Consider the following 24,545-nt stretch of genomic DNA (forward strand, 5'->3'; position numbering starts at 1 on the left):
ATTTTGAGTATCTTTTGAGTTTTATTCCTGACAGATATTAAAGCAGCTCAAACAGAAAACCAAACAGGAATCTACCATTGGGAATTATAAGAAAACTTCATGCATGTTTATGAACTTCCGCACTCATTTAAAACCCCAAAACAACGCTTTACATTATCAGGAGGCCGCTCCTTGCAGTATGGGACCACAGACTGCGCGGTGGAGTGGCCCATTTAAGTCTGAGATAACAGTCTGGCCCCGCCCCCCCTCAGCTGTTGATGATTTCCGGCTCCGATTTTTCTCCTGTAGAAGCCACTCAGAGCAGAGGGAGGAAAGATGGCGGCGGCCCAGTCCGAGAGAGATCTTCCATCCGATTTATGTTCTGAATTCCTGAATTTCTCCGCCAAAGACACCGCGTCGGTAAGCGACTCCCTGAACTTTAGACCCCGCTGACCCCCACCAGAGATATCTCTGCGTCACACATGTCTTTTTCACTCGTATAACGTCACATTTGGCGTTTAACCTGCCTGCGTCTTGGCTTGTTTTTCCAGCCCTGCTCGGCTACACGGAGCCAGTGCTAACGCTAAGGCTAGCTGCAGCGCTCGGAGTGATCTGTAAAACATCTGGACTTGAGATTAAAGCTGTCAGAAACAGCTGTCAGTTAGCCCGAGCTCACTGCTATAACCACTACTGTATAGGCCACGAAAACAACGATGTTCTTTACTAGGTTATAACGTGTGACAACGTTTATTTAGAGTAATCCCAGTGTCTAAAGAGTCTTGTAGTTTTTTACCAACCGTCGTTTTGACGTTAAGGTAACCGCCGAGCCGTCAAACCCTGGGACACAGGTTTAGATAACCAGGCACTGTTTAAGTTTTCTTTATTTTGACATTTTAATCAGACACAGGGCCTTAAAAACGTCAAATGATGTTGGAAACATTTATGAGAGGTTGAAATAAACTCAGGTCGACACGCCTGGGCCACCAAAGCACAAGCAAACAAGTGACTCTGTATTGTCTTAGTTATATAGGTTAAATACATGCAGTTACATCGACATATAGCTAGCCTTCATGTGGAAATAAAGTTACACATTTCTGTATGACATTTTATAATACAGTATGCATTAGCAATGATATTATGAAGATAATTTCATCATATTTAAATATACTTAATATTTTTTCGGAAAAATAAAGATGCTAGGCAGAATATTCAAGAAAGATTTATAGTTTTAACCGCCAAATTCACCGTAGTTTAATGTATTTTCCATGGACCTGTTGACACTGTGAAGCTAGCTGTTAATAAAGTTTCCTGTGGGGTATTTGGCATATAGTCAGTGTTAATTTGACTTAGAACTGACTTTGTTTTTTTTTTATTTTACATGACATAAATCTACTGAGACATATATAATGTATTACCTTTTAGCTTAAAGACATCAAGGTTTCGTTTTTGGTCCATATCTCCCAGTCCTTCTGTCAGCCTATAGCTGTTAGTTTTTTATTAGTTTGCAGTTCATTAATGGAGGAGCTTCAGTTGCTGTTTACTGATAGATAATCCTGAGTAAGAGACACAAAATAACAAAAAAATATATATATATCCACACGTTATTAAGCTATGATCCCCCATGTTGTCCGGTCTGTTCATCCTGGCTGGGGAAACGTTTGAGTCTCATTTCACCAGATAATTATAATCATAACAATCAGAAAGCCATTAGTATTTTTGTGCCCAGTTTTTTTTTTTTTTGCTTCAGACTCAAGCATGTATGTAGTTGATATTGAGCTATGGGCATTAAGTTTGTACTTGGGTGTCTTCATGTGAAATGACTTGACTATAATGCCACATCTGAAATATTACAATGTAATTTAGCAGATGCTTTTATCCAACGGGACGTACATCTGACAGGTAGACAGGCGATCCAGGAGTTAAGGACCTTACCCAGGGGCCCAAACTAGATATTGATTCTGTACTGACTGGCATTTGAACCATTGACCTCCCATACCAAATCCAATGGTATAACCCACTGAGCTATTCAGTCCCCATAACTTGAAACATGGAGAATGTTATCAAATTTCTGCTTTGATATGCCATATCCCATAAGTAAGGGTTAATGCCCGACGAGGTATCCAGTTATGAGGGATTAATGGACGACGTGGAGGCCTGAACTGTCTGATGCACGCCGGACAGTTCAGGCCTCCATGTCGTCCATTAATCCCTGATAATTGAACATCTCGAAGGGCATTAACCCGCTATACCATGGTCACTTGCCAACGAAAATAATTAATAGAATTACTATAGGGTATCCACGGGGTCTTGAAAAGTATTAAAAGGTGATAAATCAATTTTGGGAAAATTAAGACCCTTAAAAAGTATTAAAAAGTCTTATCACGACTTTATAAAGTCTTAAATTTTGAAAGTATTTTTTCTGAATTAGCTGTCCAAGAGTTTGAGTCCCAAAAACATTGTAAAAGTGTGTGAGTTTATTCATTTTTTATTAAAAAAACAAAGATGAGCAGGTACATAAAAAACTAGGCTATTGTGGGTGCGTTCTTAAATTGTCTCTGAGAGCGCCAGAACGAGCTATATCACCGATTTAAATGGTTACAGCTTGAAGTTGTGGTGAGGTATTAAAAAATATTAAGAAGGTCTTGAAAAAGTCTTAAAAAGGTATTAAAATTAACTTCAAGATTCCTGCATATACCCTGTACTAATGTATAATTTCATACGTTTTGTGATAAAAATAGAAAGTTTTACTAAAACAACAATTTCTTTCCCCTAGTAACGCCTGAGGTTTTGACTAACAACTACAACAGCCGTTCTAATCCCATAACGTTCTTAGGGAATGTAAATGTCATTCAGTACTCCATTAAATAGGGCGGGCCATAGATAACGAAACAGGAAATTGAGTCCGCTCAGCACACCTTCTGAACAGATTGATCAATGAAAAGACATGACGACGAGTGAGACTGAGGGGTATCTGAGATCAGACTATAAACCTGTACGTTAACATGAACAGTCATCTGATAGAAAGCTTAGTTTTGGCAGACCAGCTGTTTTAATAAACAGAATAATTCCTTCTTCTGCACTATGAGGTCACAGACGTGAAACAGAGCTGTCCATGCACTGTACGTGCTGATTCTCCATCAGACACGTCAATATTTATCAGATATTATCATGCCGGTTTATCAGAAGCGTTTCCTTTGGCTCTACAAAGAAATAATGGCTTCTTTTCTTTTGTTTGTGTTATTTGAATCTTCTGACAATAGTTTATAGCAGTTAGAACAGGAGGGAAGTGAGTTTTTTGCGACACTCACCGCTCAGCATTAAGGCGAGCTTAAAAACAAGGCGTACCTCGGATATAGAAGATAAGAGCGTCTTACGTTACAGGTCTTAAACCTGGATTCTGTCATTTTATTTATGTCAGTTAAGTGACAGTTGATGCAAAGGATAACAGCTGCTGTGCATTGATTTGGAACAGTGTAATAATTATTTGACTGGAACTACTTATGAGGTTTGAATGGTCCATATATCAGAAGCTAATGGACACCAATGGAATTTCAAGAGCCAATCAGAACCGAGTATTCACCAAGACCATGGTATAAAAGTGTGTCTTTGACATGTCATAAGAAATAGAAAAATTGTGGATAGCCTACAGCAAAAGTTATGATGGCAAAAGCCACCGATTCTGCAGCAACAAAAGGCAGGAGAAGAGCACTGCAGAAAATGGTTTTAGTTTCTAAATTAATGTGTTTTTTTTTTTTACCAGTTATCTCTCTTTTTGAGCTTCCTGTTTATGTGTCAGTTGTAGAGCTCTTACACAATGATGATTATATGAGTTGTTGGTATAGTCTGCAGCTGTATTTAGGTCTAAAACTGTTCAATAATGAAGGATTCATGAAATTCCCATTAACATTTGGTCAAATTAGTGTAAAACTAACTCATTGATTGAATGCAATTTGATATATGTACACCAATACATTTTACAATCTACAGTAATGGAAACAGATAGTATATTTAAATGAACCTGATACCAAATTAGAACCTTAGATTCAAACACATTCACTGTGGTCTGTGTCTGCTTTCCTTTAACATCCTTTCATTGTACTGATGAACTTGGTTTTCAGAAAAGCCCCTTAAGTCTTATAAAATGTGACATTAAACAGCTGATCACCTCCCTACAGCAACATTTTCATTCCACCAGACACTCCAGAAGAGGAGTTTTTTCTATCACCTCTGTAAGGGTTATGTCATATTTAGTCTTAATTCAGACCAACAAACAGAGTCAGTCTTCAGTCATATCAGGATATTTGACAGCCTGACCTGCAGTTTTCAGGTTAGCATAATTGCTAACATACTAATGCTGCAGAACATCCTAACATCATTGGCCTTATGGTCAGGTTAAATAGTCTGTGTTTGATCCTGCAGGTTAGCTTAATGTTAGCCTGTAGTCACCTTGATTTAGGCATTGACTCGCTGGGTGTCCTCCTTGATATAATCTTTGTATTTTCTTGGTGTTCACCTGGGTCTAGCTAGATTTAAACTGTTTAGGTCATATAGTAGCTTGATGTTTGCATTATTTTAGTGTTTGCTGAATGTACGCCCAGAGTTAGCAGTGTGCTCAGGCAGTAATGAGGTCAGTGTGTCACAGCGCTGCTGCAGGTAACACTAACTCACTGTGACACAGAGCTGATTAACCTGCCGCTGACCGCTGACGGCACACATAGTACAAAGCAAAAGCACTACAGTACAGAGCACAACTAGTATAGTTTCTAAAGTAAGAATTATCTGTTTAAACAGCTCTTTAATCATGAGCTCTTAGTCCAGTTACTTGTTTGAATTGTGTTGTATGTCTTTGATTGTCTTGAAAACACTTGATCACTGAAAAATATTAATGAAACTTTTTTAAGAGACAGAAAGTGTGTCTTCAGTGAATCCTGTTTTATGGTTAGTTAAAGACTGTCTTGTTAAGACTTAAATGTTAAAGCTAAATAAAATAAAATCAATAAATCAAGGTGTTGCAGTGTGATTGATGAAGAATTTCTAGACAGTGAATGGATTCAATGAGATTTAAGTCTTCATTAAGCTTAATCTTGACTTCTGCCATAGCCTGAGATGCAACTTCCTGGAAAAGTCGTACACGTCATGGTAAAATCTAAGCCAAAGCTCTACCTGGGCTGCTCTCTAGGATGACACTCAGTATGTTTACATTCATGCTTCCATCAAACTTAATTAGGATGCCTAACTGGACTACTGTCTTTGTCCCAGTTTACAAGTAGAAGAGAAGAATTGCTTTGTTGATACAAGTATTTTCTGCTCTGCTATGCCCCTCTAGGTTACTACTGGACCTAGATTCTGCTGACCATGTTAAAAGTTAGCAAGCAGCCACCTTGTTGTATGTTGAGTGGTAAAAATATTAATGATTATACAAATCAGTGCATCTTGTATACTCAGTGTTTTGTTAGTACAAATGAGATGAACTAACTTATGGTGCGCTCAGAAGGTCGCCAAAAGAGTAACCTTTAGTGTACTTAGCATTTATGCTGTTTGGCTTCTAGGTCACAGTCTGGCACAGAGACTTTGGAGCATATGCAGAATGTCCTGGCTACTTAAGGTCTGATTGTGGTGTAAGAGTACTCAAGAGTAAATCAATCTCCACCCACAATATCTGGGTGTGTTTGTCCAATGTTTCAGAAATTGGATTTAGTGCAGCTCCAGTCAGCCGCTCTATCTGGAATTACAGATGGAGTGTTTCATATATCCACTGCAAAGATACATTTCACATTCATCTGGGAAACTTTGCACACAAAGAGTTTGAGTAATGGAGGACTTTCCAAAAAATTTGCAGAAGGGAATTGGCCAAAATGGCCAAAGCTGTTAGGGCTGTTCTGTGCTCTGGTTTTGATTTAAAAAAAAAAGAAACTGACCCAGTTCTGATAAAACTGTCCCTATACTGAGCTATATCTTAGCTAACAGCCACACAGACAGCAGCCATTGCTATTGCTATCTGCTCACAGTAGAACAAATTCCTGCGCATAGCTACCACCCTCAAACTAAGCTGATTGGTCAGAACCATTTTTGGCTCACAATCAATGCAGATGGGAACTTTTTGAGATGATGGCAGATTTGTTGCGGTTTACTCGCTCTTTGCATGAGTTACCCAAGCTGACTGCCAATGATGACTTAAATTTAGCTGAAGATGTACATCGCGGCACACAGCAAAGATGTACATTATGTTAAAAACAACAGTTGGAACAAACAAAAATACTGAAGAATAAATGCAGTATGGGACGGTTTAGATTCTGTATTGGCTTACCACTTATCGTTGGGTGGGAAGTTGTAAAGCAGCCTAATATCCCACCGGAAATACGTCATACTCTGCCATGCATAGAGCCCATTCCTCTGCTTTGCAAAGTTACCAGCTACTAGTGCTGAGCAGTAAACCCGTGTCATTGTCGTCATCGGTAAAATTTCTGCATTTAGAGCTGCCAGGGAACTAGCCAAGCATAATCCACTCATGCCGTTGTTCTTAAGGTGCAAAAGTTGCTTGTCTGGGGCTTTAAACACAAGCTGCATGCTGCATTGGATCGTCATGGTTTGTTTTTAGCCCAGCGCTGCAGCGACAGATATTGTAACGGCTTAAAAAACTGTGGCAAAGTGTGTTAAAACAAGTGATTTGCTTGTTTTAAGGTGTTAAACAAAGTCAGAGAAGCAGCTCTACCATTACAGCTGTCAAGGTTCAGTTAAATTGAGAAATGATGGCCTAGTCAGCATTTGCTTGACACATCTCAGCAGGACAGAATGGAAACTTAAAACTAAAATTGCAGTCACAAAGAACTGTACACAGAAATAATGAAATAACTTTTCTGAGATCTTAAATGCAGACAAGAGTTCAGTATGCTGTCACAGACTTATTATAGGAATAGAAGGGGGGTTGTAGCACCTAAATCTGCATTTATATGCGTTATATTTTTTTAAATTTTGTACCACTGTGATAAAATTTTCAGACCATATTGCCCAGGCCTATTGGATGCACATGCTTGCATACGTTTTATAAGTCCAGTTTTAGTCGGACTAACAACTATAACTCAACCATTTCTGTCTGCATGTAAAAGCATTGTCTTCTGACTTAACAAGGTTGGCATTATGCATCATTTTGAGGCATTGCAAGCAACATTTTTGAGGAGGTGCACAACCACTATGTGCATAGGCCTCTGTGTAGGGTTGGGTTATCTGGATGTGTCATGTATGCTACAGCATAGCTTTGATGCAGAAACTTAAATCAGGCTTAGGTTTAAGGGGGTGTTTACACTGTAATTTCTCGTCACTCATATGCTTCTCTCTCCACATCCCTCATCCTCTTTCTCCTCAGCGGTGGGTGGTGGCGTCTGATCTGCAGCAGGAGGTGTACAGTCACCTGGCGTTATATGTACCCAAAATCTTTTGCCTGGGCCCGAGCCGGGGCAGCAGCAGAGAGGAGCAGAGGGAAGAGCAGAGGGAGGAGCTGGCTTGTCAGCTACTCCTCCTAGCTCCCCTGGAATGGCTCCTGTTGGGGGAGGATCCAGCTGCTGGTCTTGCCCTCCTTCAGGAGAAGAACGTGCCATCACCATTGTGTGGACATGTGTTCAAAGTTGGAGAGCCCACCTATTCCTGCAGGTAACTCAAACATAAACACAGCACACAGCGACATACACCCACAGAATCAGCTCAGGTTCTAATTACAATGTTTTTGGTGTTTGTGTGTTTAGGGAGTGTGCAGCAGACCCTACTTGTGTTCTGTGCATGCAGTGTTTCCTGGGCAGCGTTCACAAAGATCATCGATACAGGGTGAGTACACAAAAGACTAATCACAGAATTTTAATTTCTATATGCAATACTACTTAAAATCAAACAATATTGATACCTGTTTTGATGCCACAGCAACAAAAATTAGCGCCTAAACACACAGTGCTGGTATATTTATATTTACCTGCACAGAGGAAAGGTTTCCCAAACAGTAAATACATACCAAAATTACTTTTTTAAAGTAATAAAAGGCAAATAAATCAGATTTTCCTAAGAAATATATAGGACCTGTCTAAATCAAATACTTTCAAGGACTTTTCATTAATAAAACAGTAAGAGTGTCTGCAGAGATTCTGTTCTCTGTCTGCAAACAGATTTTTTTTCTTTTTATTGCTGTCAGTGTTTGTGCAGGGCTGTGAGGCTGTCAGTTATTCCCAGGGCGCAGGAGGAAAAGGAAATTTTCAGGGACCAGGAGACATCGCTGTCGCTCTCTCCTCTGCTCTCTGTGCAGCAGCGTTGTTCAGTTAATGCCATCGATTTTTACTGAATGGAGTTTACACATCTACTAGCTATATTATGGTGGTTGAGCTCCAAGCCTGCAGTGATGAGACAGAATCACAGACTGGGAGTTGTTCCTCCACGGTTTATTTACTTAACGGTATACTCCTTATTTTCTTTAAATGTGTGGTTATTGTGCTTCTCAGATGTCCTAGTGGTTAGGTCACGCTCCACGTGTGTGGGCGGCCTTGGTTCAAGTGTGACCTGTGGCTCTTTCACTTCATTTCATTCCCCATTCTCTCATCCACCATCCTTTTTCTCAAATAAATTCAGTGTTTCCCCTCGGATGGAGTTGTAGCAGCAGAGGTGAAGTGCATGTGCCCCATTTTTATCCATAGAAATTGGCCTCTTTTAATAAAACATTTTATTTACAGACAAGGACAGGGACAGAAAGGGGCAAACAGAGTGAAAACGAACTCTCTGCAGGAGCTGACTGAAGTACGCTACACTTATTGGCACTCGCGAAAAATGGTCAAGAAATTAATTCCACCTACAGCTTAAAAAACAAAGAATGTGTACTGTCTGTAAATCTGATCCTGACATTACTCTTATTAATATAACCAGGGTTTAATTAGTCCAAGCTGTCAGCTGTAGCTGATGTTTTTGGAGCATGATGCCTGATGAGGATCTGAGTGTTTTCTTTCATGCTTCATTCAGTGAGAAAACTTTGATTAGAACAGTAAAAAAATGTGTTTGTCAAGGACAGTGCTGAAGTGAATACAATATTATAATTTCTTAAAATGAACGCAGCTTCTGTCATTCCGTGCATTACGTGTCAGGTCAGACTGTAGGAGGAATTGGACGCGCATGTTGCACGTACAGGTGGGAGAGAGAGATGACACACACTGCACAGGCAGGTGTTAATGGCCAGGAAATCAGCAGAAATGGTCAGGTGGGATGTTAGCTGTCCGACGCAGGACTCTATCGCTACGTCCTGTCCGTTCAGTTCAGCTCTGCGTGAACGAGGAAAATGACAACTTTTTTTAACGTCTTGCTGAGCTCCATGTGTGCGTGTGCCGAGGGCGCATTCTCCCGCTTACTTCTGTGTAAACGCTTTTGCGCCGCGAGTATCTGAAGCTGTCACTTCTCCCTCCCGCTTTCTTTTGCAAAGAGAAGACTCGCCTTACTCGAATTCTGACCAATCCAACCGACAAATGCAACACGGTATGCATCCAGCAGCGGTGCGCCGCTGCTGTATGCATACAGGGGAAACACTGAAATTAAAAAAGCCCCCCAAAAAAATCTTTAAAAACCTAACAGTGTTCCCCTCAAAAAAGGTGCCAACCCCTGCCAGTCTAGTCTGTGTTGGTAAGAACTCCAGCATGTTCTGAACAGTGAAGCTGCAGTGGCTGCTTGTGACGCTGGTAGCTGAACCTACTTGCGGTAAAGATGTTGCATTTCTCTGCACTTTGTACTGGTACATAAGTCGTCCTGGTGAATAAGCTTTAGCCAGCTTCTTAGAAGAAAAAATATCCATTAAAAATGTGGGTTATATAGCATACCATTAGTTTTTAAAGATCCCTGTTTCCATGAATAAAATGTCTCTTCCAGGTACGCTGGCCACAAATCAAACCAAGCATATCAGAAGTACTACAAATCAAAATCTATCTATGTAAATCTTAACAATGCATCTTATCAAAACATTTCTGTATCTTTGGTTTTACACTTTCCTTTCCACTTTTCAGGCTTTTCTAACAAAAATATGTGCCCCATGAAAATGTGTGCTGAAAAAACCTGTTCTCAGATTTTCCCCTCATTATGTCATGTGGGCAGTTGGCCCTGTCCCCAGGTTCAGTTGGAAGAAAGTTCCACCCTCCTCTCCTGATCAGGAGAGCCAACTCCATTAAGCCACATCCATTTCCTGAGAGAGGTGGAGTCAGGAGCCAAACAGCTCATTAACATTTAAAGCCACAGACACAGAAACGGCTCGTTCTGAGCAGGGCTGAAACAGAGGGTTTTTTAGATGTGCAAAGATCCACTACTGGAGTGATTTTTCAGCAACAAACTTTACAAGCACTTTTTTGGGACTTCTGAGACCAATTTAAACTTGTCTAAAAGGGTAAAATATGTGACCTTTAAATAACAGTACTTGACTCCTCTTGCACAAAGATCAGCTCTTTGTGACTTCTGGTAAAGGGCCACAGAGATTTCATGTACATAACTCTAGCTAGGCAAAGGATAATTTTGTTTAGTTTGTATTTTCAGAAATATATTTCAAAGCAACCCTGATTTTGTAGATTTGATTGACTATACATTTTACATTCTGAACTATGACTATGAAGTTTCAGGGTCTGCCGGCCTGCAGTTCAAACGTTCTTTGTTTAGCAGCCCTCTGGAGTTGCACAAAGGTTAATTTCCTTTTGAACCGTGGTTTGATTCTGATTCAGTCCTCTCTATGGTTGGAAGTGATAATATGGACAAGGTAAAACCAGCTCTTTGCAGAAAGTAATTCAGCAGCTCAAAGGGCAAGCTGTCAGCTACACAAAGACCTGCTGAGACCAGAACACTTCACCTGAGAGCCTGTCTGCTGCATGTGACACTAAAACGCACATAGGCACAGACATGCACTGTATAGTTTTCTCTTCTAAAGCAGCTAACCAGTCAGACTATCAGCCTTGGTTAAATGTGTTTTAAAGAATCCTGATGTTGGTGTCTGTTGTTGCCTCAATGAGTAGAGGCAAAGAACAACTTGCCAAAAGTCTGCTAGTTCATTTTACACAGTTAAATTACACTTTTCACATAGTTAACAGCAACATGGCTGGTGTTTTAGCCCTCGTTGCACTCAAAACCTCTGTTTTAGAATAATTCTCACTGGTGTTCATTGTTGCCATGTTCTGAAAGTGGACTTCTGCTTTCCTCGGTAGTCAACGGTTCTAAATATTTCTGTGTGATTAGTAGTTTCAGTCTTTCAAAATCAATATCACAGTGATATCATCAAACAATGTAAAGGCATCCTGGTCGAGCATTTTGCCAGCTGCAGATCTGACACTTTACCCTTTAAAAGACAAGTCGGATCTGTTTCTCTTCCGATATTTCTGTAGACAAAGCTTGTATGTTGGGTTCTGTCCCAGTGATACTCACCGTGGCTTTTTGTGATTATTTGTGGCTCTTTTATGTCTAAATTTAAAATATGATTCCCCTAGAAAATGTTAAAAAAGGGAAACTTTGATCTCAGAAATTATCCATTGCGAGTCACATTAATCAGTTTGTTTCACACACTTATACAGTTGGCCTTAATTGCCAACCTTAATTTCTTTGTCTGTATATTTCCATTGGCCTTATTTGCAATTTGTTGCCCTTTTTCAATTTTGTGCCACTTTGAATCAACTTTTACCACTTCTTTTGCTGCTTCTTTTTGCAACTTTTATCCTTTTTTTGCCCGTTTTCACCAGGTTTTACCTCATCTAACCTGCTTATTGGTATTTTGCCATTTTTTCCCCTTTCTTGCCATTTTTTGCATATCTACGATGCCTTTTGCCATTAAATGCCACTTTTTCCAATTTTTGCCACTCTTTGCTGCTTTTTGCCAATTGATTCCCACCTTTTTGGTGCTTTTTGCCAGTTTAAGTCACTTTTCATTCATTTTGACCACTTTTTGCCCTTTTTTGGCCATATCTACTCATTTTTTGTCACTTCTCAACCATTTTTGCTCCTTTTCTCTCAGTTTTTGTCACTTTCCTCCCAGATTTTGACCATTATTGCCACCTTGAGCATATTCTAAGTTCCACTCTATCCCATTTTTGCCACTTTTCACCACTTAGGTTGTGGTTCTTGCAAAGGTATTTTTCAACAGTTTGGCTCTTTGGTTAAGCAGGGTTGAGTAACACTGCTCTTTCCCTTCATGAGTTTAATGGGCAGTGAGGGAAACGTTGATACAGGTAATGACCGAGTGTGATGCTGTTCCAAAAGTTGAACTGTTTCCAGCTGAGAGTACTTTGAGTTTGGTGACAAAGCAGCTGATGTTGAGGGTGTTTTTGGTGCTTAGGGTGTGTATGAATTAGTGATGACAGGAAAATTAATATAATTCTCCTTATGAAGTACCAAATGAAAAATACCAAAAAAAAAACAACATAATGTTTTTAGGCCCCAGGAAACATTGCTGTATATCTGCTTTGCTCTCTTTTAGTCTTTAAAAGAAACTATCATGAACATCCCACTCAATGAGATGATAAAGGGACTTAGTAAAACTTAATTGCTGATCTGGGAATTAGAGAGGATGTGACAGAGGGAGGAGCAGAGACACAGCCGGCAGGAGGGGATGGGACTTCAGCAGCAAACAAACAAATGCTGCACAATTCTGCTGGTTTGTGTGGATGTGTTTTAAAGGTTTTTAGAGAATAACCACTGCTTTGTTTGTCACTACCAGTGCTCACTCTCTATACTCGTGCACCCACCACTGTGCCCCATCTCTCTCTCTGTGCAACAGCTTCAGATATATAAGATTGTGTGTCTGTTGTTTTGTTCTGTACCACTCAACTTAAAAATAAAACATATTGTATTATTATTTAAAGCAGGTGGTACTGAAAATGACTGAAGCACCCACATTTTGACAACTTAATTATGTTTTTTTTGCAGATGACAACATCAGGAGGTGGAGGTTTCTGTGACTGTGGAGATGCTGAAGCCTGGAAGAAAGGTCCTTACTGCCACAAACACACACCCACAGACAGCAGCAGGAACTCTCAGGAGGTGAGACATCCCTCTGCAGACCTGTCTCTCTTTACTCATGTCTGTCTGCCTGTCTCTTTCTCCAGCTCTTCCAGTTTTCACTGTATTAACTGCATACGGTTTGTCTCTTCAGGAGCCTATAGCTCAGCTGCCTGCTGACATGGTTGCCCGTGGTTACAGCATCTTTTCCATTATCCTCAAGTATGCTGTAGACATGTTGACCTGGGAACAGGAGGAGCAGCTACCTGATGGACTAGCTCCACCGTACGTATGCACATGACACAAAAACCACACACACAGACACACACCGCCATGGTTATCCATGTTTGTGATGAATCCAGTGACTGTAATGACTTCAGCAGAAGCAGCCAAGAATCCAGGTAGCTGTCCACAAGAAATGTCACCATGTTCTTTGATTCTTTATGTGACCCATGTGACGAGCTCTACATTTGTAGCTCTTCCCTTGTTCAGAGTTTGAAGTTCACACATGTTAATGTTTTCTGTGACAGTGGAGTAGCAAGGGCGAAACACTGATCTTATGGGTGGAAAGCTTACAGGTGGCTTTTACATGATAATGCTTGCAACTTTGGCTAGTTTTAGTAATATATGAGGTAGAAGACAAATAAAACACCTCCTTTAGTTGTTCTGTCTGCAAAATTAAGAACACAATAAGTAATCTAAACCTTTGCAGCTCCTCAAATAAACTTTAGTATCATAGTCTTGGGTCTGTGAAGCTTTGAGAACAGCAGAGTATTTTTAACATTAACTTTAAAAATAGTGAAGTTTCTGTTTACGTAATCTTACAGTACATCATGACCTCTCTATCACGAGCAGTGCTCTTTAAAGGAACCTGCTCACATTCCACTAATGCCCAGTTTTTTCTGACTCCAGAGCCCTAGAAAAGAGGACACGGCTTAAAAATGTTGACTGAAACAATTATTCCTTTATTACAAAATTCATTGCAGTCCCACAGTGGCTTGCAAAAGTATCCATATCCCTTGAGCTTTTCCACATTTCTTCACATTGCAACCACAAACGTAACTTTATTTAATTTGGATTTCATGTGATAGATCAACATAAAGTGGCGCATAATTATGAAGTGGAAGGAAAATTGAACATGGCTTTGCACATCTAGAGACTGAAATTTTTGCCGATTCCTCTTTGGAAAGTAGCTCAAGCTCAGTCAGATTCGATTGAGAGTATCTGTGAACAGCAGTTCTCAAGTCTGGCCACAGATTCTCAATGGGGTTCAGGTCTGGACTTTGACTGAGCCATTCTAACACATGACTATGCTTCAGTCTAAACTGTTCCATTGTAGCTCTGGCTGTATGTTTAGGCTCGTTGTCCTGCTGGAAGGTAAGCCTCCGCCCCAGTCTCAAGTCTTTTGCAGATTTTAACAGGTTTTCCTCCATCTTGCCATCAACTCTGACCAGCTTTCCTGTCCCGGCTGAATAAAAGCATCCCCTCAGCGTGATGCTGCCACCCCCATGTTTCACGGTGGAATGGTGTGTTCAGGGTGATGTGAGTGTTAGTTTTCCGCCTTGCGTTTAGGCCAAAAAGTTCAGTTTTTTTCTCATCTGACCAGAGAACCTTCTTCCACATGTTTGGTGTGTCCTCCACATCGCTTTTGGGAAACCGCAAACGAGACTCCTTATGGCTTTATTCAACAGTGACTTTCTTCTTGCTTCTCCTCCATAACAGCTAGATTTGTGGAGTGCACGCCTAATAGTTGTCCTGTGGACAGGCTCTCCCACCTGAGCTGTGGATCTCTGCAGCTCCTCCAGAGTTCCCATGGCCCTCTTTGTTGCTTCTCTAATCAATGCTCTCCTTGCCCAGCCTGTAAGTTTAGGTGGACGGCCATTTCTCAGTAGGTTTGTAGTTGTGCCATGCTCTTTCCATTTTCAGATGATGGATTGAATAGAGCTTTGTGACATGTTCAAAGCTTGTAATATTTTTTTTTAATAACCTAACCCTGCTTTAAACTTCTCCACAACTTTTATCCCTGACCTGTCTGGTGTGTTCCTTGGTCTTTATGGTGCTGTTTGTTCACTGATGTTCTCTAACATACATCTGAGGCCCTCACGGAACAGCTGTATTTAGACTGAGATTAAATCACACACAGGTGGACTCTATTTACTCATTAGGGGACTTTTGAAGGCAATTGGTTGCACTGGATTTTATCCATGAGTGTTAGACTCCAGGGGGCTGAATACTGAATGCACCACGCTTTTCAGATTTTTATTTGTAAAATTTTTGAAAGCCATGTATAATTTTCCTTTGTGTTTGTCTTTCACACAAAATCCCAATAAATATATATTTACTTTTGTGGTTGTAATGTGAAGAAATGTGTAAAAGTTCAAGGGGTGTAAATGCTTTTGCAAGCCACTGTATTCTAAAAGTTCTTATGTTCCTATTCAGCCAGGTCATGGTTTGCTTGATCCAAAAGAGGAAACTTTACTTGATTTAGGTTCTTGATTCTCTTTAAGAACCTAAACTAAACCCCTTTTGGAACAAACTTTGCATCTACCTTTTGTAATTTTCAGTTTTAAAGATAAGATAAGACAAGGAATTATTAAACCTGCAGATATAGAGATCATTCAGACCACATAACAGTGCATCATGTCACAACATCCTGTTCTTTGCTTATCATTTGCCTGCAATATAATGATGATTACTGAAATGCTGGTACTTTTTGTGTGTGTTTTTAGGGAGAAGGAAGACACCTTTTACTGCATGTTGTTTAATGATGAAGTCCACACCTATGAACAGGTGATCTATACTCTGCAGAAAGCTGTAAACTGCAGCCAGAAAGAAGCTGTCAGCTTTGCCACCACTGTGGACCGAGACGTCAGTACCTTCTCCGTATACCTGTATACATCTCAAAAATGTTTAGACTGTAAACACTTGGTATCATCATGCAAAACTCCGTAAATACATAACAATAAGTTCTGTCATTATAGGTAGAGATGCCTGGGTTAATTGTGACTTGATCATTATCTGCTGATTTTCATTAAACATATTATCCGTAACACTATGGATCAGTTTAAACTGAACTGCAGCCCTCAGAAGAATAGCTCCTTTAACTCATCTGCTGTTGTGAGTCAAGGCCTTTGCACACTGAGTCCATTTTTTTGTCCAAATTTTTGTCACGTTAAAATGCAACTCAATCTCATGTTCTAATAATGTTTTCTCACTGACGCCAAAATTTTCGTCCGTCATTAACTTTTTTGGAACAGGTTTCGATTTTATGCAAATTTTTGCATCAGTCCACGTCATTTAAATGGGTGACTGATTCAGATCAGCTTGGCTACCTCCTTCTCATTCGCTCAGTTGACCCCACCTGACCCCTCTCCTCTGGTGCCAAAACCTCACTTTAAACACAGTGGTTTGCCCAGGTATTATGTGGATATCAGCCATGGAAATATATCAGTTAAGGGGACGTTTGTTCTCACAGCCACCTAGCAGATACTGGATTTAAAGTTGCTCTCCATCTTGACACAGCTGTGATGTATGAGCTGGTGCTATATGAACATCTCTGTCAGGATGGATCAGGTGTGATTTTCAATGCCTGACAGAGCCTTCACTGCTTATTTTGGTCCCAATTTCCCACATTCTACGAATTTTTGCAGTGAGTACGAATAGAACACAACTGACTCAGTGTGCAAGGTTTGAGTGAAAACATAATTAGAACAACATGAGATCAATTTTCTTATTTTTTATTGTGTGAAAATCTGACTCAGAGTGCAACGGCCTTCAATCATCCACTTGAAGCAGTGGTGGTAAAATCCCCAGCAGGATAAAGGAAAAACCTAACGGGGTGACAAGACTCTATAAGACTATAAACCTTGTTTAGTAAAAGTTTAGGGCTGTCAAGAGATACAATTTTTTTAATCGTGATTAATCTCACAACTTTTATAGTTAACTTGAGATTAATCACAAATTAGTTGTGCCATTTTTATCTTTTCTAAATATACCATACATGAATATTTCTCAAGATTTAAATACTCTAATCAACACAGGAGTGGACAAAAATGCTTTTTTTTTATGCAAATGTTTGTTCATGGCAACAACCCAAAACAACGACAGATAATGTCCCAAAAATTCTCTAGACTAAGCTCAAAGACGCTGAACACTCAAAAAATGTGCTGAGAGCATAACATGGTAAACTCAAGCCCAACAATAACAACGGATGGAGATACTGACCTTAATGTAAAATTATTTTCTAATACTATAATGTAGTGTTCAGTTTCAGACTTCCAGAAGTTAACTCCTCTGTTGTTCTCAGCAGCTCAGCATAAAACAGATCTCATCACACATGTACATAAAAAATCTGGGCAGTTAAGTTTAAATCACTTAAAGATCATCCCTGGATCCTTCACACTTAAAGCAAAGAATTTCAACCTCACATGATACAAAAAGCGATAATGAATACAGTTAGAGAAATACACTACAGATCACTGGGAGAAGTCAAGTCTCCAGTGAGAGCATACATGAAGACGAGAGAGTCTTTTAGTATTTTATTTACAGTAAGCTCTCTGTGTTGCCAGTGTGCTTGGCCAGCATGTGGTACGGGGTATTTAACCCTTTACCTACGGAGCCAGCACCAGCACTGTGTTTTATATGTCTGGAGTATTATTACTATAACTCTGTCAAAGTTTGTTCGATTAGAAAAATTCCAATGGTGTTGGAAAACTGAGAATTGTGGGCATGTGCACATATATGGTTCATTACGGTACTCACAAATATATAACGTGGGCATTCATAAAAAACACCGGAAGTTTGGAGAGACAGCTACACGGATTCTCCACGCTGTAACTCCTTGAAAGTTTGGTCAATTTAAATAATTTCAATGCTGACAGAGAGCTGAGAATCTGTGCTTTCCGGCAATATATGATGTGTGGTATATATATTACAGTAATGTTGAACAGCACTGCGGAAACCGCAGCTTTGGCAGAAGACAAGTGAGAAAGGAGAGTGAAGAAAGAGTAAAAGGAGAGCGAGCGAGAGTGGTGTTTTGTTTACAAACAAAAGCGTTAGTTAGTGGCATTTGTGTGTGTCCGTGTTTTATTACACACATTTATAATGTCGGGAAGACCATCAAGAACAGTAAAACAGCCGCTACGGTTCTTAGAGGAGGACAGCGATTTGGAGGAGGGTTAGGGTACTGAACTGAGGTATGTGAAGAGCATATGTGGTTTTCTTTTGCACACCCAGAGTCCTAGATTAAAAAAATGACTGGTGATTGTTCTAAACATGTATAGGTTCACATTTCAAATGTCAAATCAAAACTTCATGAGCAATAACAAAATTTCTTCCCATAAAAGCCATGAAAAACAAATCAGTTTTTCTTGTTTTTCTTTTTTTAAACTGCTGACAATTCTATATAATGTGCAAGACTCATTAACCACATGTTGAAAAGTCAAGTTCAAGTACTCCTGAGAAAAGGGACCAACGCTCTCAGACTTAGGGCATTTCCTGACTATTTTACAGCCATAATAACAAAATATGTCCAAATCGCCATTTTTAGACTCAGTAGGGAAAGGGTTAAGACTCTACAAACTCCGAGTTCCTCAGTTCACATCAACAGTAAGCACAAATAACTTGAGTCTTATCTGAAATGATCTCGATGCTGAGTCTCTGTCTTTTATCGTTTTCTGTTTGTTGTCCCTCATCGCTATGGCACCACTTCCTGATCTGGCCAACGACAGGATTGGTCGAGGATCATACAGAACGCACATGCGTTAATTGTGAAACAAAAAAATAGTGCCGTTAAAATGAATTCAAGTTAGCATGTTATTAACGTGTTAACTTTGACAGCTTAAAATGTAGTAAATTTGCATTAACAGATACCTTATCAATGAACCATCACATTGGGTGAGTCAGTTGTACTTACTGTTGAATACTTGGAGAGTAGGGGTGGTTGTACTGCTCTGTTGAACAAAGTGCATGTAAGCAGGTTATACTGCCACCTTCAGGAGATCTCAGTACATTACTAAGCTAAGTAGACTGGCCAACCACCGAAGCAGCTGCTGTATCAAAGCACAAATTATAATCATACTAGTGTTGGCCTGGTTTCACTCATAGGTGATTGGTCATCTATAATGGCAGCAAAAAATGCTAGCAGGGCATCTCTACTTATATATTATTTAGAATACTCTATTTAATCAAAATCTTTATTATACTATAACCTTTTATTTGTCATATTCCTTTTATAAATGACATTCTGTGTTTGTCTGCAGGGCAGAAAATCAGTTCGATATGGAGATTTTCAGTTCTGTGAACAGGCAAAGTCTGTTATTGTGGTGAGTTTTTTAAATCTTATTATCAAATTCGAAATATCCGCTTAGAAAGTTAAATATTTTTGAATAAATTCAGCCACTGTAGATATTGGTATTCTGATTTTGGAAATTATATTTGGAAATGATATTTATAAATGCATTCATTCTCACGCTGTGCTCCACCACTGTTCCTTCTTGTCGACCTCCTCTCCCTCTTTGCCCGCTCTCACATTCTGTCTCCACAAACAGAGGAACACCAGCCGTCAGTCCAAGCCTCTTAGGGTTCAGGTGATGCATTCATCTGTTGTCGCTCACCAGTGTTTTGCTCTGAAGGCTCTCAGCTGGTTGGGACAAGTCATCCAGTATTCTGGTACGTCTGGACTTCTTTAATCACAATCCCTCTGTCAGTGTGTCGGTGCTGTTGGCTGACAGTTTACCTGTTGTGTTTCAGATGGTCTTAGAAGGATCCTGTGTCAGGTTGGCCTGCAGAAAGGTCCAGAAGGAGAACACTCCTCGCTGGTCGACCAACTGATGCTCAATGATTCCAAGATGTGGAAAGGTACAGGTGCTTTTTTAACCTTTACAGAGTTGTGAAAAAATGAGTTGTCATAGAGTTGTGAGTTATCACTGGCTGCATAATTCGTAGGTTTGTGTTTAAGTAAAACAAATACTTAAAATAACACTGCATCAGCAAGTCCCAACTTCCAGTTTAAGTATTCCAAATAAGTTCTTTTATTGCAGGAAATAACATCTGGTCAAATTACAAACAAGGATTGTTGTTTATCACTGTGACACAACAGAATACTAATGTTTAAACTTATAGTTCAGAAATCAGTGTTTGATCAACATTTAATAACTAAGGTTTTTAACAACAACTTTCATAAGTTCTGGCATACTTAACCAAACTTTGGTGATGATGGACATTATACCACTTTAGCAATATGAATATTCATATTGATTCAACAATGAGATAACAAATACAATACACACCGAGCACTGCAATCCTCAGCTGGCTCAGCTGCCAAGTTTTCTCCTCTTTTACTACTTTTAACCTCCAATTTCCACATACGTGACCAAAGCTGGTAAAAACTCAACGACGACTGCAAGTCGTCCGAGGTCATTTTTGAGTTTTTTACACATTATGAAAGCGTAGATTCCAAGCTTTCTACTGGTGTATCATACACCTTAATCTGAGGATATTTCACAAAGATATGCTCATTTGAAAGTTAACTTCTAGTTCCTGTTGGTTCAGAGAAAATCAGGCTCAAAGTTTCAGGACTTCTCCTACCTTCGGGCAGGCCGGGTGATGGGCGTGAACAATAGAGCCACATTTACATAAAGTCCACCCAAACCAAGATTCTGAATCGACTGGTGGCGCTCATCAAAATATTCCCATAGGAAATCCGCCTTCATCAGACTTTCACTGTCGAGTGATCCTGAAGTTTTCCCAAGTCTGTTGATAATCCTTGCTGCTTCTTCATCGTCTCTTCTTGTCTTCTTCGCTGCAGGGTGCATCTTGAGGCTTGTTGATAAAGGTGATAACTAGAAACAGACTTAGCTGCATGCCAACGGGGGTTGGAGTTTGAGCCATGCAGTGTTTGTTATTGTCCATCTCAATGGGCAAAACTGGGGACAATGGCAGGCAGAGTGGCCAATTATCGCCCAGCAGCTTTGCTTTCCCCTCCTCTCAATCTCCCCGCAGAAACTACGAAAAGAGGGCATTTTTAAACAAAAAAATGAACGTTTTTAAATATCACATTTGTGTTACTTTTTTCATTGAATGAGTAGTTTAAATGTCAGACTTGCATAAAATGAGAAAAAACGGAAAATGATCATTTTGAAGAAAACGACTTTGTATCCGTTTTTTTCTCAACCACCGGAATGCTGACTTGCAGGAACTTTATCTGGCTTCGGTCACATAGAGCGACCACGCTGAGATCCGCTGGCACATCATCCTGCCGGGCAAATCGCTTCCTCTCTAGTCTATCAGAGCATTTCCAAGGCCAGTGCTCCAGTCCAGCAGTGGAGTACCCCTGGAGCGCCACTCCACTATGCCTCATTTGAGATATGCTGCAGGTCTATTTTCAGCGCTGACCGCTGCCAAACCATGTCGATCTGAAGTTCCAAAAAGGAAGTCACAAGCATAGAACATCCAGTTCTTTCAGAATACAACACATGCACAGACTCCTGGTTGCAAATCATCACAATATCAACTTTATGTCTCATCCTGCAGTGAGAGCAAAGGGTCACTGAGAGGTCAGAGGGTCACGGAGCTACAACAGCGCCACTGATGAGGAAAAGTTAACTTTTGGGGACATTTAGCGGAAGAATTTTACATAAAACCACAGATCCTTTAAGCAAACATAAACCCCTTGTTCAAACGGAGACGAAAACGTTACATTTCCATTTCGTTTTGAAAAAGTTTTTCGTACATATGGGATCGTTTCAGGAAATGTTTGCGTAAGCACTGAACCACTGAAAGCGACTGGAAACTAGAATATATGCCAAGCATGTAAGTGGTGCTGAATTGCTGCCACAGAAATACACCAAGAGAGAAGAAGATCACAGAAAACTGACAGACTTTCTCCTGGTTGCCCTTCTGGTTGTTCTTCGTGTTGGATTTAACAACATCTGGTGTCTGCTGTTCTCCGTGATGGTAAAGGAGCATCAGATTTTGCTGTAAAAGCCATAATAAGCTAACCTGACACGCCAGATGGATTTGTTTCACATATCCATCTGGGAAAGCTTCAATAGGAAACGTTTGAGAAAAGGCAGAGGCTTTGAAAAAACTGTCACATCTCTACGGGCCAATCAGAGCAACAAAACACGTGACGTAGCCGCTATTGAGCTGCGCGTGCGCAGCTACTGAGGAATAACGCGAAATGTGGCAACTATAGACAAAGTACACGATTTTTGTCGTTTTTGAAAAGAAAACAACTCACTCACTGTTCTTGTTCTTTTAACAAAGAAATGTCGTCAAGTTCTGATAAAACTGGCACTTTAGCAGCATCCACGCTAATCTCTTCCTCCATAACTGGACCAGCTCTTGCTGCTGCTTGTTGACGTCACGACTCTGCTGTGCCTGAAAGTACTGCCCCTTGTCGCTGATTGATCCTGTCACTTTCTAAGCGGGCCCAAACAGTTCAGATGGGAGCTTTGCAAGATGGATTCACCAGTGAGAAACAAGGAAACGGGCGTATCCATCTGCTTTGCAAGGTTAATAATAAGCTCTATAGCTTCTGCAGCACAAACACAACCGTGTAATCCGCCATTGTTGTTTTGGTTCAATATGCGCATGCGGGGAAAGTGGGCTATGCTATGTGTGATGTAATTGTTTCAAGAAAGATGTGGTTGACTGTCCACACGGAGACGAAACGGTAAGCATTTATAGATTTGTTCACTCTGGGACTCGGTTTCAAAAAGTAGCTTTTCTTCCTCCGAAAATGCCATTTCTGTGTGGATGAAATGCCGATATGACAAAAAAACTTGTGCATATACTCCTGAATTCGTCTCCGTGTGGACGGAGCCTACCCTTTTGACTTCGTAATGTTCTCACCCAATGGCGGACATAATATCATGGACTTATTCTAGAATAGATGATAAATGAACCCCATACTACCTCTGGGTGAACTCGCAGTTCTCCTGTGATCTCTGCCCACTGATCAGGGCTGCACGCCGCAGCACAGCGCTCTAGACACGCTTCCAGTGGGCGAGGTTGTTCACCTGTCGGAGCAAACCTGCGGCGCTTCAGTGGGTGGCGCAGTCATCCTATGTGGAAATTAAGTGTAAGACAGCACAAAGGGGATCACTCTTTCCCCATTTATGCCTCTGTGACGTACCTAGTAAATGCAAAACATCACAGGCGGTAAATATCACTGTGAATTGGGGTTGGTCTAGAATAGCCTTGATGTATGTAGAGATGCTGGTTTAAGCAAAATTTGGAGCCCTTCCATTTTTTACAACATTTTTTTTGTAGAGGTGATAATGAGGTACTCCTAATAAATCTGTAAAAGCAACACAACAAACTTATTTTACAATATTCCTGTTAAAACATGAGATATTTCACCTCCATAACACCCCTCCTCTGCCTTTGCCTGTCCACCTCTCTAGGAGCAAGGAACATTTACCACCAGCTGCTTATGAACAGCCTCCTCATGGACCTCAAGTACAAGAAGATCTTTGCCATCCAGTTTGCCAAGGTAACACATCTTCCATTAATATAACTGGTTCAATGCTCCTTTATCTATACATCCCACCATGACACCTGAACACAGCTGCAGATCAATACTGCTTTATTCACCAAAATGTTTAATTATGTGTTTTTGTGCTCAAACTAGTGTCTACTATTCCTCAACCTCTAATAGTTACAACAGTTCATCTGACCAACAGCCTTCAGAATTCAAAGGTTGTTTAGCTTTTTATGACTCCTGATGAACTTCTCCTGCAGTGTAATGTTAAAAAGGTAATAGATTAACTCTCAGCGGAGCCAAATCCATGTGCTGAGAAGATCTTAGATTTCGTTTTTTAGAAAAACATTTCAACAGGAAACTTTAGTGAAATTCATAACCTTCCTGAAAACTGTGAAAGTGGGTTTTAGCACATTTTGCTTTCTAAGAAAAATTGGTGCATGAGGCCCATTCTAGGTAACATGTTGATGTGAAAGCTGAGGATTTACCTGCCAGTATTTATGTCTACACAAGTCTCATCAGGGGTTCGATGTGACCTATTTTCTTAGCCGGGGAATGGATGAGATGGGCCTTCAATCCCTGTGAGCTACAAAATGTGAATGGAGCAGCACCTTTAGTTTTCTTTAACAAGCAAAGGCTTCAATGATCTGTAGTTCTTATGACAACAAGACGATCTGATGGGGGCAGTGGATGATTACAAGAGGAAAGGAGGCCACGGAGAAAGGTTGACAAAGCGATGCATTTTAATTCTTGTAATTGTTAAAGTAGACTTTTCTGACTAAAAACTCTCATCTTGTCTTCTTTTGCCAGCAAACATAACTCTCATAAGGAAATAAAATTAAACAACAGCTATTTTTACAGTGCTCACAGAAACAAAAGCAGTAATCAGTCTTTGACTGATTGCTCTTATATGCCATACAGAGGCATCAGTGGGTTTCCCTGTGTGTTTTTTTACAACAAGCTAAAATTCCTAACCAGAGCTTAAGGCCTGTGTACACAGCTGACTTTATTCTGTACCAGCAGGGCTCACTATCTTCAGTACTCCGCATCCTGGGTGCAAAAACACCCTTGGCCTCTAAATTGAAAATATTTCAACTTT

At 40.2% G+C, this 24,545-nt stretch overlaps 1 protein-coding gene across 2 annotated transcripts in view; it reads left to right on the forward strand.

Moving 5' to 3' along the window:
* Positions 1-301: 301 nt before the first annotated feature.
* The window catches only part of ubr2 (ubiquitin protein ligase E3 component n-recognin 2), a 69,863-nt gene continuing 45,619 nt past the window's right edge, over positions 302-24,545 (forward strand). For both annotated transcript variants that reach the window (XM_041789660.1, XM_041789661.1), the window contains exons 1-10: positions 302-399; positions 7,343-7,626; positions 7,719-7,797; positions 12,889-13,002; positions 13,115-13,245; positions 15,690-15,828; positions 19,221-19,283; positions 19,509-19,629; positions 19,711-19,818; positions 23,370-23,458. In XM_041789660.1, coding sequence (XP_041645594.1) covers positions 316-399; positions 7,343-7,626; positions 7,719-7,797; positions 12,889-13,002; positions 13,115-13,245; positions 15,690-15,828; positions 19,221-19,283; positions 19,509-19,629; positions 19,711-19,818; positions 23,370-23,458 — 1,212 coding nt within the window. In that variant the 5' untranslated portion in view covers positions 302-315. The remainder of the gene's footprint in view (positions 400-7,342; positions 7,627-7,718; positions 7,798-12,888; positions 13,003-13,114; positions 13,246-15,689; positions 15,829-19,220; positions 19,284-19,508; positions 19,630-19,710; positions 19,819-23,369; positions 23,459-24,545) is intronic.

Source organism: Cheilinus undulatus, linkage group 6 (assembly GCF_018320785.1).
Source record: "Cheilinus undulatus linkage group 6, ASM1832078v1, whole genome shotgun sequence".
NCBI classification, from domain to species: Eukaryota; Metazoa; Chordata; class Actinopteri; order Labriformes; family Labridae; genus Cheilinus; species Cheilinus undulatus.